General features: G+C 34.1%; 1 protein-coding gene across 1 annotated transcript; it reads left to right on the top strand.

Annotated features, from left to right (window-relative positions):
- The first annotated feature begins 994 nt into the window (after positions 1-994).
- On the top strand, positions 995-13,699 carry LOC148945117 (sulfiredoxin-1-like). The gene is made up of 3 exons (XM_089098854.1): positions 995-1,078; positions 11,051-11,207; positions 13,471-13,699. The coding sequence occupies exons 1-3, from the start codon at positions 996-998 to the stop codon at positions 13,678-13,680; spliced, it is 450 nt and encodes a 149-aa protein (XP_088954980.1). The 5' UTR covers position 995; the 3' UTR covers positions 13,681-13,699.
- The last annotated feature ends 320 nt before the right edge of the window (positions 13,700-14,019 follow it).

Below are 14,019 nucleotides of genomic sequence, written 5' to 3'. Positions count from 1 at the left end.
TTTCCCAGCATTATTGAAGAAAGAGATCAGAAATTAAATAAAAAAAGTTCGTTACTTAAGTTAATTCGTAAGTTACGTATATTTATTACTAATAAAAACGTTCGTAAATAAAATTAAACAAGATTCGTGAAAGCCATTTAACCAAATAAAAGTAAAGCTAATATGCACATTTTGTTTTAATTATTCATGTACGGTGAGCCAAAATCAAAACCTGCATTAATTCAAAAACGTTCAAAAATTAAATAAAAAACAAGTTTTTTTAACTGAAAGTAAGGAACGACGTTAAAACTTAAAACGAACAGAAATTATTCCGTATATGAAAGGGGCTGTCCCCTCCTTAACGCCCCACTCCTTACGCTAAAGTTTGACTTTCTCACAACTATATTTTTGTTTAACAATAAAAAACTTTAGCGTAAAGAGCGAGGCGTTGAGGAGGGGACAGCCCCTTTCATTTTCGGAATAATTTCTGTTCGTTTTAAGTTTTAACGTCGTTCCTTACTTTCAGTTAAAAAAACTTATTTTTTTATTTAATGTCTCGTAGCGTTTGATGGATAAAACTTAACCTAATGAACCTTGTATACTTGGACTCAGCATAATAAGCCGATTCATGTGATATATCTATTGACATCCATTTCTTAGAGTTTTGGTTACTATTGAGCCCCCCGCTCCTTACTTACAGTTTGTTACCGAGAACTGTTTGAACAGAGGTTCCTGGGTAATAGCACATTTAGCCTTTTTTTTTTGAAATAAAACCCATGGATGTATTCTACTATGTCACTGAAATGCATTCCGTACAGGGGTGCATGCAGTGGCAATTTTTGGCCCGGGTAGGGTTACCTGACAATTTTGCCCTCCAGGTTTATCTGGCATTAAATTCCTTTTAAGAAGCCTAATTTTAAATTGCAGTTTAGACACAAGTTATTAAAGATGGCGCAAATTCCGATTACGAAAGTAAAAGTTAGAAGCCCCTAGCTAGTTATCATTGTTTCATTATCATGCTAAAAATGTTCGCGAGTTCCCAATCAAGGACACATTGCATTGTTAGTAGGATAACCGATTTAAAAGAATACTTGGGAAAGTAAGCGTTTTCTTTTCATTATCCCTGGGGAAGATACAAAAAGACAAAATAAGTTTCATGTTTGTTTCAAGGTTGCTTTGCTTTGGAGTTCCAGACATGACGTTAAGGTAGCTTCACATTGTCATTAAGAAGTTACGCATCATCGAATGTTGTTAATAAACAAATATTTCTTCAAGTGGATAGTAAATAAGCGCTGACGAACCTTACAATAGTTTTTTCCAATATGGCTTTAGTAAACATCTGAAGTCTAAAAAGCCTCTAAGGCCAAAGATTTGGCTTATGTTTTCCCAACAGACTGGTCATCTTAAGGACTGCTCACGGTCAAATTTAAGAAAACTACGCGCTCAGTAACGTAAGAAAATTACACGTGAAACAGAGTTGAAATCTGTTCAACTCTATGTCAACAGAAACGTAATTCAGTGTAAATTTAGATTAAGTTCTAACACATTTTGGTTGATTTAAATAAATAGGAAGCGATTACAAAATAATGACTAAGTTAGTTTTACTAAATGAGTTTAAATTAGTTGGCCAGTATTTCTCTAAAATTTCTGGATTGTCTTGAAGCATTATTACTTGATGTGCGACCTATATCCTGGAATGAGACACGTGAAATAGAAGCTGCAGTCTCTGCTATAGCGTTTGGGGTACCGCGTAAATTAACAATGTAATCATGAAGACAAAGTGCACATTTAATGATTGTCACCAACTTATAATGCTGCTTGATTATCTCTGATCTAAATATTCTGAACCTTTTCACAAAAATCCCGAAAGTGTTCTCAATTAATATCTTTTGGAGTTCAGTAAGGAATCTACCTGGAAAGGGCCTCATTATGTAGTCCTTGAGCTTAAAGGCTTCGTCCCCTAAGAAAAAATGCGGAAGTACGGTGTTAGTTCCAGAGAACTTTTGGGTTGATAAAGCCTGGTATCTAAACTATCAATGCGCTTCCCAAAGTCGGGCTGTGGAAAGCCGCCAACATCACTCTCAGATCTGTTGGCCCCAACATCACAAAACAAATTTGTAGTTCGCATTAAAAAGTTACAAGTAAAATAACACTAAAATATTTCTTATAGTTAAAAAACTGAACCAGAATTGTAAGTAGATTGAAGCCTGACGTGCTTACCATCTATAGCACCAATACAATTTGGCATTTTCGATCAGGTATAGATCTACATTGCAGTAACTTCTAAGTCTTCCTCACATGGAGCAGCAAAGAACTTGTGAAAAAGAATGTCAAAATTTGCCTGTGCAATTTCTTTCGAAATTTCTGAGACAGTTGAAATTCCAACTCTGAAATCTTAGAGTAAAGTTCTCATGCTATTTCCTGTTGCTAAATAACGCATATCAAGGGTAACCGAGTCTCAAAGAATATGGCTTTTTAATATTCTATAATTTGAATTTTTCTCTGTTATGTTTGCTCGTACTTTACTTAGCAAATCAGAAAATTAATTTCTGGTAAAGAGTGTCAAATTTATGAATTTTTCATCATCGTTAGTCAGGAAAAGCTCATTAAGCAAGTTTAGCTGCCATATTTTTTCTCTTTTGGTGTTTTATAGCATCGGACCTACCCACTGCTTCCTTTTCTTTCGTTTCTTAGATCCACTGGCATTGTCGTTTTTCTCGGAAGCAAGTAGTGCTAACGCAGTAACTAAAACATCGTCATCAGAGCTATTATTATCGGTCATGTTGAAAATTTTTAAACTAACTGCTTAAGGTTTTTTATGGAGTTTTTAGTTATTTTGGTCTGAGGGGAAAGTAATTTAGTCTGAAAGCTTAGCTACATAAAACCGTAAACATAAACCGTAAGTGTAATTCTTACGTTTCGGTCTGAAAGAGCCATTAATTTAAGAATATGAAATAATCTTCCAATGTTCACTTATAAATAATATACCAATCAGAAGCAAGTTTGCATTTATGCGGACTTTATGTAAACAAAAGGAAAATGCCTAGTTGGTAATGTGTAGCCGCTAATTTTTTTTATTTTTTTGATTTTTTATAGTATCTCCACTTAAATCTCATATTAAAGGATAACGACTGTATAACTAAGTCAAAGAGATATTTTGAAAATATTTCTTCTGACACCTCAAGTAACTCAGACTAAAAAAGCAGTGATGGCTGCAAAATTCTCTCAGTAAATAATAGGCTAGCATGTTGGTGTTTTTCAATGGTAGTTGATGTTTTTCTTTGTTTGAGCAACTACAGTCTCAGATCAAGCGATTTTACGTAGTTCCTGGTCTACAAGTAATATTATTATTTTTTAGTTAAAAAGCTGCAGCAACAATTCTTTCAGTATAGGTACTATCAACTAAATTTAATAGACCAATGGTTCAGCCTATGGCTCTTCCTATCCACATAGTAGTAAGTGCTAAAAACCCCTTACTAAAACCAATACAGTTTTAACATAAGATTGAGCTTGGAACATGGCAGTAGTTAAAGGTAATAAAGGATCAAGCCAAAGCTCTCTGTGGTGGGCTGTTTGATAATTTTAAGGACATCTAACAAGGGTATCTCCTGCAAATTACATAGAAAAAAAAACCTACTAGTAACTTTATTTGGGACATAATTCAACACAGTAAGTCTATTACATGACAATCTTTTTCAAAAATGAGAAACTCCAAAATTAATTGTCTGGGAATTATTATATTACATGCTCAACGCGTATGCTGATCTGCCTGTGACTTACTATCAAGACCACACCCCCGGGAAAGATGTTTTGGGATTTGACTCCCCCTCTTCAAAGTATACAATTTTAATTTTCTAAAATTCAAGAAAGCTGAGTTTCCAGCAAAGCATAAATTCTTCAAAATTCAGCAAATATAGGAAAATATCACGAGTCACTTATTTTCAATCACTTTCGTAGATACGTGTTGCATAAATTGTAAAGCAACAATTTTGTTAGTTTTAAGTTTCAACTTCGCTCTTTGCTTCTGAATTTGCTGAATTCTTCAAAATTCAGCAAATATAGGAAAATATCACGAGTCACTTATTTTCAATCACTTTCGTAGATACGTGTTGCATAAATTGTAAAGCAACAATTTTGTTTGTTTTAAGTTTCAACTTCGCTCTTTGCTTCCGCCATGAAAACTTCGTTTTTTATCAATCTTTTTTTTATAAAACACGATAACACAATAAACACGATAAACACGATAAACACGATAAACACAATAAACCCTACTATTATGGATAAACACGATAATCACAATAAAGCTCACAATATGGTTTATTGTGTATAAATATAATAAAACGTGCTGTCATGGACATAATCATCACTACGAAAAAATCTTTGTCTATCTCACAATATCTTTGAGGAGTTGCAGATAACTAATTCAATTGGTTACGAAATATTCTCCTATATAACATAAATAGAAAATGAAATCGCTTTACAAGAATTTCAGGTATAGCCTACAGTTAATAGAGCCTGGAAAAATTTGTCTTATTATTATTGAATTTTTGTTCCGACACGATTTTGTAAAGAATTTTGAATTTCTCAAAAGAAAGTATGCTTTCACTATTTCGACTTCTTGGACTTCAATATTTTATAAGAACTTATCACTCAAATGATATCATTATGGGGAACAAAATGCCAAAGCAAGATACTTCTCGAAATTCAGGGAGACTATGCCCTCCCCCTACCCGTGAACAGCGGGTCTTTGTGTGACATAAAAACCGGTGACTGATTCATCTATGTCTTGACAGGGCAGGGCAGTCAAAACCCTAATGTTAAAAATGGTTGCATATTTTGACGATTCTGTGATATACCGGTTGTTTGATGGCACTGGAATAAAAAAATGAAAAAATAGGCACATCAGGGTTTCAAACCCTTTTTCAAAATCCTTGAAAATATGCTTTCGTAATTTAATTTTACTGTTAGAATAAATTTTAATAGTCTTTATTATTATTTGTGAATAAGCTTTGAATTTTAGTGGAAATGTTTATTTTTTTACTACGCAGTTTCTTTTCTCTATCAAAACTCAAAAACAAAAGCTACATTTTTACTTCTAATGGGGCTGGGAGAGGATGAATTCAACAGATGGATTTTAAATATGAAGTTAAGGATTTTTGGTATGGTGATTTCTCTACTCAGGGGCGTCCCAAGGGAGTGGGGGTGAGGAGGGCCCATCCCCCAATTTTTGGCATTCTGGCATTCGGTAAAATTTTCGCCGAAGGCGAAAATTTTGGCAGAAATCTTACAAAATCGATATAATTTTGCAAAATTCTTGATTTTTGCGGAAAATTCGGCATAATTCAGGTAGCGATTCGGTAAAATTTACGAAGATCACATCCCCTCCCCCTATAAAATGAGCCTCGTGACGCCCCTGTCTCTACTACACTGTCTATGATTCCCTGCCTGTCCAGTCCGAAAGTGATACAAAAAGTCCCATTTTTGGGTTCCACTTACCGCCTTAGAATGACATATCCAAGACGAGTTACCTATGTCATTATTAATCATATAGATGTTAGTATTAGCCTACAAATGAGTGCTTAGACAGCTATCTATGGTGTTTCAGTTGAGTCTGGCTAATTCCTCCAAAAATTTCTCTTCGTGGACAATTCCCCCGCCCCCGTAGAAGATTCCCCTTGAGGGCAATTACCCCTAAAAAATTCTTTTTACATAAACGATTGAGTAACCAAAGGGAAATTTAAGACAAACGAAAAAAAAAAAATGAAGTAAAGAAGGGATTCTGGAATATTATGTCTATGTTCTGAAACACAGGTAGAATACATTGTGTAAAAAATCCAATGGGTTGTCTTTCATGCTTTTATTTCTTTTAATTCTTTTTTCGTGTTTTTGGAGGGATGTGGCTTGATTTATTATAGTAGGATAAGATAATTGGTCTGAAAAATAATTAGCTGGCTTATTTTAAATAAGATGTTCTTTCCATCTTCGAATTATTCGATTCTGACTTGAAGCTTCACTCCATGCTATTAAAATGAAATAAAAAAAAACCCCTTAAAGACACTTCCGATGGTAAAATCTTCTGACATATATCTAGTGGGCACGTTCTTGATCACAAGGAGTGAACTTATGTCAGGCACTATAGATGACGGTACCAGACCATGTCCGCGGGAAGGAAATACTCCTACTTCTTAGTCCAGGCCATATCTCTGTACTGTTTCATCATAAGGCAACCGTTGTGTTGTCAACACTAATTTTGTATTTCCAGGTAATTTTCCTTAACCTTTATTTTCGACGTAACACCTTCAATTAGGTATTTGGACTTATCCCCATTTGAAAGTTTGTTTGTTCTTAACCTTTATCTTGGCCTGCTACGATAACTCAACCCTAAAAAAAACTACAGAAATAAGAACAAAAGAAATAGAAATAAATAAGTGAAGGTAAAGAGGAAAAGACGGATCAAGAGGACAGCTGTACTTACCTAGGTTGTATCAAACAGTTCGTGGTAACGAACTGTAAGTAAGGAGCGACCCGGCTCAATGGTAACAGAAACTCTAAAAAACGGAATTTTGATACCAATAGATACATCAAAAGAATCACATTTTAATTGTGCTTTCAAATATATAACTTTCATCAAGTTTAATGTTACCCATCAAAAGTTACGCGCCTGAGAAAATTTGGATGATTTTCGAAAAAAGGGGGATAGATCCCCTAAAAGTTATAGAACCTTAATGAAAATCACACCATCATATTCAGCATATCAGAAAACCCTACTGTAGAGGCTTCAAACTCCTATCTACAAAATGTGGAATTTTCGATTTTTTGTCAGAAGAAAGATCACGGATGCGTGTTTATTTGTTTTTTTTTCTTTTCCCCAGGGGTGATCGTATTGACCCAGTGGTCCTATAATATCGTAGGAGGGCTCATTGGAACGGAAATTACAAGTTCTAGTTCCCTTTTAAAGTGACCAAAAAATGGAGGGTAACTAAGCCCCCTCACAGGCTCATTTTTTTCCCAAAGTCATTCAATTAAAATTTTGAGACAGCCATTTTGTTAAACATAGTCGAAAATTTAATAAATATTTTTTTTAGGATGACTTAATCCCCCACAGGTCCCAGGGGAAGGGCTGTAAGTTATGGACTTTGCCCATTGTTTACATATTGTATTGGTTATTGGGAAGTATACATACATTTTCAGGATGGATTTTTTTTCTGGTGGGGAGGGGGCGGGCTGGAGGAGGGGGTTACTCGGGAAAATCTCGCTCTTTACGCTAAAGTTTGACTCTGTCTCACAACTTTATTTTTTTAAACAATAAAAAACTTTAGCGTAAAGAGTGAGGCGTTGAGGAGGGGACAGCCGCTTTGATATACGGAATAATTCCTGTTCGTTTTAAGTTTTAATGTCGCTCCTTACTTTCAGTTTAAAAAAATTGTTTTTTTGTATTTAATTATTAATAAGAACGGCAGGTGCGGTGAAGATTTTAAAAGCAGAATAGCCAAGGCTCAGGGTGCTTTTTCAAAGTCGAAAAACCTTCGGAAAAACAGGAAGATAAGACGGCAAACCGAGATTTAATATTGAAAGTTACTGTAATAAGTTGTCAAGTTTGTTTCTGGAACGTTGGCACTCCAGGAGACGGTAGAGGATTTGCTAGATGTTTTCTAGAGGAATCGTCTACGGATTATTTTGGGTGTTTATCTGACTTACTGTAGTTCAAATAGTAAGCTATAAGAAAAAAAGGGGTCTATCTCCCTTTCTAGGGCTATAATAAGAGAAAAGTTTAGACGGCTGGGGCATGTTCTCTGGATGAAAGTTGTCAGTTTGCCAAAAATCGTCCTTTTCAGCCAACTATTTAGGGCCTAACAAAGCGTAGATTGTGTTCAAAGGGGATTGGAGCAGGTTGCAAGGAGTTGCTTAAGGAAAAACTTCCTGGGATGGTATATGGAGGGGGCTTTGAATAAACTGGGATGAAGAAGGAGTGTGTGTAGCTGTGTTGTCCCCAGACGGTTTGATGCGGCAGTGAGTTTTCAGTAGTGGTAGTAGTAGTAGCTATGTATTAGCTTCTTTTCACTCGATAAATCGGGCAGGAAAGTGCCTTTTTAGGCGTCATATTGCAATTATAGATGGCGTTATTGAGACAAATTTATGAAAAGCATATTGGTATGATTAATTATGGAGCCTTGAAACCTAGAATGCTTGAAGTTTCTCCTGTACTTTTTCGATCCGCTCCTTGATCTTATGGTTACCGGAAAGCAATAGTCATATTTCAACAAATTAATTTTAAGTATTTCAGATTCTGAGACTTCAGTGACTATAAGAAAAAAGAAAAATTCTTCATGGAATTTCGTCCGACACTGAGCTTTTGTCTGACCAAATTCTTTTAAACCAAAAGCAAAATTGATCTTTAAAAGGGTAAGTAATTAAATTTTCAATTGATTTTGCGCCGTTCAAAATCTTTTCTTCGAATTAAAGTTAGTTTTAAAAATTTTTGTCCTAAAAAGTGTTGTTTAAGAAAATCAACTGTTAGTATTAAACTTGAAAAGAGAAGGAAAAGTCACTTAGTAAGTCAAACTTAAAACTGATTGAAGCTACTACAAATGTGAGTTCAGAGCTCGGCTGGATCCCTCCTCAATTGCCCTAATGCCTAGACGCTAACATCATTTACACTTTACTAAAAACGACATATTCTTATATGGTGAACATTGTTTTTATCATAACATTCCGTTCAAATTAAAAGGCTAATCAACTTTCCAGAAATAGAAAAAATTAAAACTCTCAGAAATATGTGCATTTTCCGCTACAAAATATTGAATACTGTCTTGATAAAAATACTGATAAAGACCACACTGTTTTACCATTATACGAAACTAGCGAAGATAACAAGGCAATTTGTGAAGACAGTGAATTAAGACAGTGGTACAATCTAAGCGGATATTTTGGCTGTATATACTACAGCTGTCATCAGCGAAACGCAATAAAAAACAAATAAAAAGAAAACATACCTATTCAAAATCTCATCAATAAAACAAATGTTAAGACTAAAGTAATACAATATATTTTAAAAGAGTCTCAGTTTCCTCACCTCTACAGCAAAATATATATATATATATATATATATATATATATATATATATATATATATATATATATATATATATATATATATATATATATATATATATATATATATATATATATATATATATTTATATATATATATATATATATATATATATATATATATATATATATATATATATATATATATATATATATATATATATATATATATATATATATATATATATATATATATATATATATATATATATATATATATATATTTATGCTGTGCTCACCACTCATAGGCTCAGCCGAGACCGAGAAACATTTTGTCTCTGTCATGCCTATGGACGGCTGCATGGCTACCGTCGACGTTAGTCTTACCGAATGCTTTTTTACCGCCTATTGTGTACGTCGCAATACTATCCTATACAGCTCTAAGAAACAGTCGGTAAAAAGAAGAACGCTTGGTAAAACAAACACTAGGTAAAAAGCCAATTATGTCCCATGCTTAAGGCCCGTACCTGACTTTTTCAAACGTCTGAGTCGCCAAAAACTATTTCTCAGCTATTCTCAGAAAGAGGATCAGCTGGGAAATACAGATCAGAATGATCAAAGTTTGACTGAAAGATCCAGCTGATCCTTTCCTTAAGAATTAAATAAAAACAAAATCATAAAGAAAAGTTTTTCAAAGACAACTAAAGAGATGTATCAAATCAAATGCGTGAAAAAATAAATTCATTCAGCAATCCAAACTTTAAACCAGTAGAAATTATTATCAATGACCCAAAACGAAATAAAATTACAATGGATAATCAAGTGATACTTGAAGCGAACAGAAATTACCACAAACTGGTCAGAAAGGGGACATCATTTGCATTTTACTGAGAGGATTTTCTTATTTCGAGTAATATGTTTGTATTTGTCATAATATCAACAACAATACAATATAAGTTGTATAATAAGGCTAATCAAGGTTTACAAATAAGAGTAATACTACCTGTCCCCTTCTCACCCTCTCAAAAGTTCTAGTGACTTAAACGTAATTTGCATTTTATTGAAAACGGTTTATATTTTGAACAAAGCGAAAAAAAATCGCTATACTAACTAAGATTTCTGAAAAGAACTAATGACGGTTGACTCATTGTTTTATATTATAATGAAAATTATTCCTGGAAATCTTTGTAGCCTTTATATATTAATGTTACAAAAAGAAAATGTCCAACACATGCTGTGTTTTCAGTAAAGTGGGAAAAGCGTTCTGGACTGTTGAGGGCGTTAATGGGTTAGTCCTACTCCTTTTTGTGATGATTTTCTGTTCGTTTTAAATTTGACTTGATTATTCGTTTTAATCCCCTTTTATTTAAGTTTGACTAATTATATGACTTTATTTCTGCTCGGCTTAGGCTTAATATAGCTTTCCACTTTTCTTTGAAAAACTTCTTTTTTTGAAAATAGTTCTTAGGAACTATTTTCTGTTTTGGTATTTATTGACATTGCTTTTTTATTGGATAATAAAAGGAATATTTGTAAATCTCTTTCGGTTTTTCTGCATAATATTAAGGTTTGGACTTGCTATTTAAATTTTGAACAAAACGTTTCAAATTTTAGAAATGCCCGTCGATCAGTTTGACTCTTATCACTAGAACTTTTGATTTTCAATCAACTAAGCCCACTCTGAAGTCTTGAGGACCCCCCTACCCTTTCGAATGAAGTGGTTCTGGATAATAATCAAAACATTGAAGGCTTGTGGCTGTTTACTACAGCCATAATTGACAAATTAATACCCACTGATTACTAAATACCCAATAATTCGTTTTTGATTAAACGGTACTTATCCGAAATAAAATAATAGTAAAATTTACCAGAAGAGTCCTACGTGATAAATTTGTAATTTCTTTTATTCGTTATGAAAAGCAGCCAGGTTTTTTTTTAGTATCATCAAATAAATAAGGAACTTTTAAAATTGAACTCACATGCTTTGTTTTCAATGTCATTATTTTACAACCTTTTCTAGGGTTCTGATTCCCAGAATGTCACAGAATCACATTTCATACAGTGTCCACAGTTCAGAAGAACACGAGGTAGTTGATATACCAGTGAAAATTCTAATCCGACCCTTTCCTCCTGAGGTTGATGAAAGCAAAGTATGCAGTCTCATGGAAGCGTTGAAGGTATACTAAAAATATTATAAACAGTTTGAATTTATCAGGTATGTCAGCTCGTGCCAAAAGTCTCTGAAACTTCATTCCTCAATAATTGTAGACACCTCCTCTTTGTAGAAAGGAAATACTTCAAACACATAGGGCTATGTGAGGGCTTTTATGAAAACAATAAATCATCATAAAAAATATCAGATATGCATTGGCACATGCGTAGAAACTTATTTAAGAGAATAGAGGGAGGGGGGGGGGTGGGGTTGATGATGAATTCATTAAATCAGAAAAAAACAAAATAATATGAAAAGATGGGCGTTATTGCTTCAATTTCAAATAATTTCAATTTCAAATAATCAAATAAATAATATAATATCAAATTCAAAAAATAATACAGAATATGCATCAAGACTTCCACTTTTATAATATACATGCGTCTCTACAAAAACTCCTAATTGATAAACTAGCACCAGAAGACTCTTCAAAGCACCATAGCTAGTTCTGACACACATTTCAGATAGGCAGAGACAGAAAGCCAAAATCTAATTTCAGAGATCAGGGTTGGGGCAGTAGCTGCAACCTAGTAGAGAGTGAACCATGACCCATAGTAACAGAATAATTTAATGCTCAATTTTTAGATTCATAGAATTTAGCTAGCTTGAGGTTTTTAGAGAGTTTCAATTGTACACTGAAAGTTGTAAATATTGTAAATAACAACGAAGACTACAGTACTTTTCCATTATAAAAACAAGCAATAGGTACAACAATAGGGAGTATAGGGTTCTGCCGAAGACGGCCCTTGGATAGAAGGCCGAAATGTTCAAAGATTCAGCAAGTTTCACTGTCTTAAAAAATCCCTATTGGTTTACCTGTTGTTTGTTTTATTTATAGATACTGCGGCCAGTTGAAGGCTATCAAGAGCCTTATAAATTGGTTTTCTATTTTCTGCAGTCTAGTTAAGTACTTTCTAATGCCTAAGAGAGTAATCTGTTTTTGTGTGGATTTTAAGTCTTCAGTAAAGTGCTGCTTTTTGAGAAGACTTGTTCGTTTTTTTTTTTTTTTTTTTTTTTTTTTTTATACTGGGGAAGGAGACAGGTCAAACTCTTTGAACCAGCGAAATAACCGACAGGCTATTCAAAAATGACATAAACAATTACAAAAAAGGATTTATATTTCGAGGTTTCTGTCCCTTTGCTCCACTGAGCCTCAAAATGCATTTACATGGAAAATAAAATGAACGACAGCAGAGAGAGAGAGAGAGAGAGAGAGAGAGAGAGAGAGAGAGAGAGAGAGAGAGAGAGAGAGAGAGAGAGAGAGAGAGAGAGAGAGAGAGAGAGAGAGAGAGAGAGAGAGAGAGAGAGAGAGAGAGAGAGAGAGAGAGAGAGAGAGAGAGAGAGAGAGAGAGAGAGAGAGAGAGATGAGTGACAACCTAGAACTCAAAAATAATCTTGCCTCTGCAGGAAATTGTAAGTATATTCATTGTTGCAGGAAATGTAACTATTCATCGTTTTTACAAATTGGAGCCTTATAAATTGGTTCTCTATTTTTTGCAGTCTAGTTAAGTACTTTCTAATGCCTAAGAGAGTAATCTGTTTTTTGTGTGGATTTTAAGTCCTCAGTAAAGCGCTGCTTTTTGAGAAGACTTGTTTTTTTTTTTTTTTTTTTTTTTTTTTTTTTTTTTTTACTGGGGAAGGAGACAGGTCAAACTCTTTGAACCAGCGAAATAACCGACAGGCTATTCAAAAATGACATAAACAATTACAAAAAAGGATTTATATTTCGAGGTTTCTGTCCCTTTGCTCCACTTCACGCCTTCACTCCCTTTGCTCCACTCCATCTCTTCTTGATTTTACCTCGCAAATACTTACCTGCAGATACTCCCCGAGAGTAAATCACATCCAAGACTATTGTTTCATAGCTGGTTTTTGCAAAAAGTCTGTGAGACTTAGAGGCTCACATTTACTGCAGAGGCTAGTGGGATGGGAGGAAGCAAAAACCACCAGATTGCCATGAACAAACACGTTGTATGAAAATGATAGGAAAATAAGGACATAGTCATAACATTTGAAAAGGCTTCCCCTCTTTGTCTGTGACTGGATATGGTCCTTATCTTTTTGGCTCGAAGATATATCTATCAATTAGTATTTTTTATTTTTGTATTGAAAAATCCTTTAAGCTCTTAAGCAGATGATGACTATTTTTATAATAAGAAGAAAAACTTGGCAGAGCATTCATCAATGTGGTGATTATATGGATGGTAATTTCGATTTATCCTTTTTAGGAGGAAAAAACAGAGAAGAATGTGCCCCCAATAGAAGTACTTTGGATCAAAGGAACAGAAGGTGGGGATTATTACTACTCATTTGGTGGATGTCACCGGTACGCAGCTGCGAATCGACTAAATAAAGAAACTATCCGCGCGAAACTTGTGAAGTCAAATATCTCAGATCTTAGAATGTATTTAGGCTCATCTACACCAGACTTAAAATAAAAGGACGATAGTATCGTTACTTTGAATTGCGGCGAAGGAGGGAGTCTTTGAATTTTTTTGTTGTGAATCTGAGATGTATAAAAAAAACTCTAGGGTATTAATCGCTTGGCACAGTCGTTATCCAATGTTTCACTTTGTTTCGACTCTGTTGATATCTTTAAAAAAGGTTTTATCCTTGCAAGGTATACCGGACAAATACATTAAAGTGATTAGTGCTATGTACGAGAGTCACACCGCTGCAGTTAAGGTATGAAATGAGTTAAGAAGTTGAATTGTTTACCCAAATTGTAAAAGAGAAAAATCGTGTAGGGTCAGAAAGAAACAGATATATGAAAACTG

This window comes from Artemia sp. Qi Xiang Cuo, chromosome 13 (assembly GCF_049724085.1).
Source record: "Artemia sp. Qi Xiang Cuo chromosome 13, ASM4972408v1, whole genome shotgun sequence".
In the NCBI taxonomy this organism is placed as follows: domain Eukaryota; kingdom Metazoa; phylum Arthropoda; class Branchiopoda; order Anostraca; family Artemiidae; genus Artemia; species Artemia sp. Qi Xiang Cuo.
This window is presented reverse-complemented; position numbering and strand designations above follow the sequence as displayed.

Bases quoted from the DNA above. Each gene is read 5' to 3' on its own strand.
- LOC148945117 (XM_089098854.1), top strand. From the start codon at position 996: ATGCTAAAAATGTTCGCGAGTTCCCAATCAAGGACACATTGCATTGTT. The intron at 1,079-11,050 runs GTAAGCGTTTTC...AACCTTTTCTAG, and splicing joins TTAAAAGAATACTTGGGAAA to GGTTCTGATTCCCAGAATGT. The intron at 11,208-13,470 runs GTATACTAAAAA...TATCCTTTTTAG, and splicing joins GTCTCATGGAAGCGTTGAAG to GAGGAAAAAACAGAGAAGAA.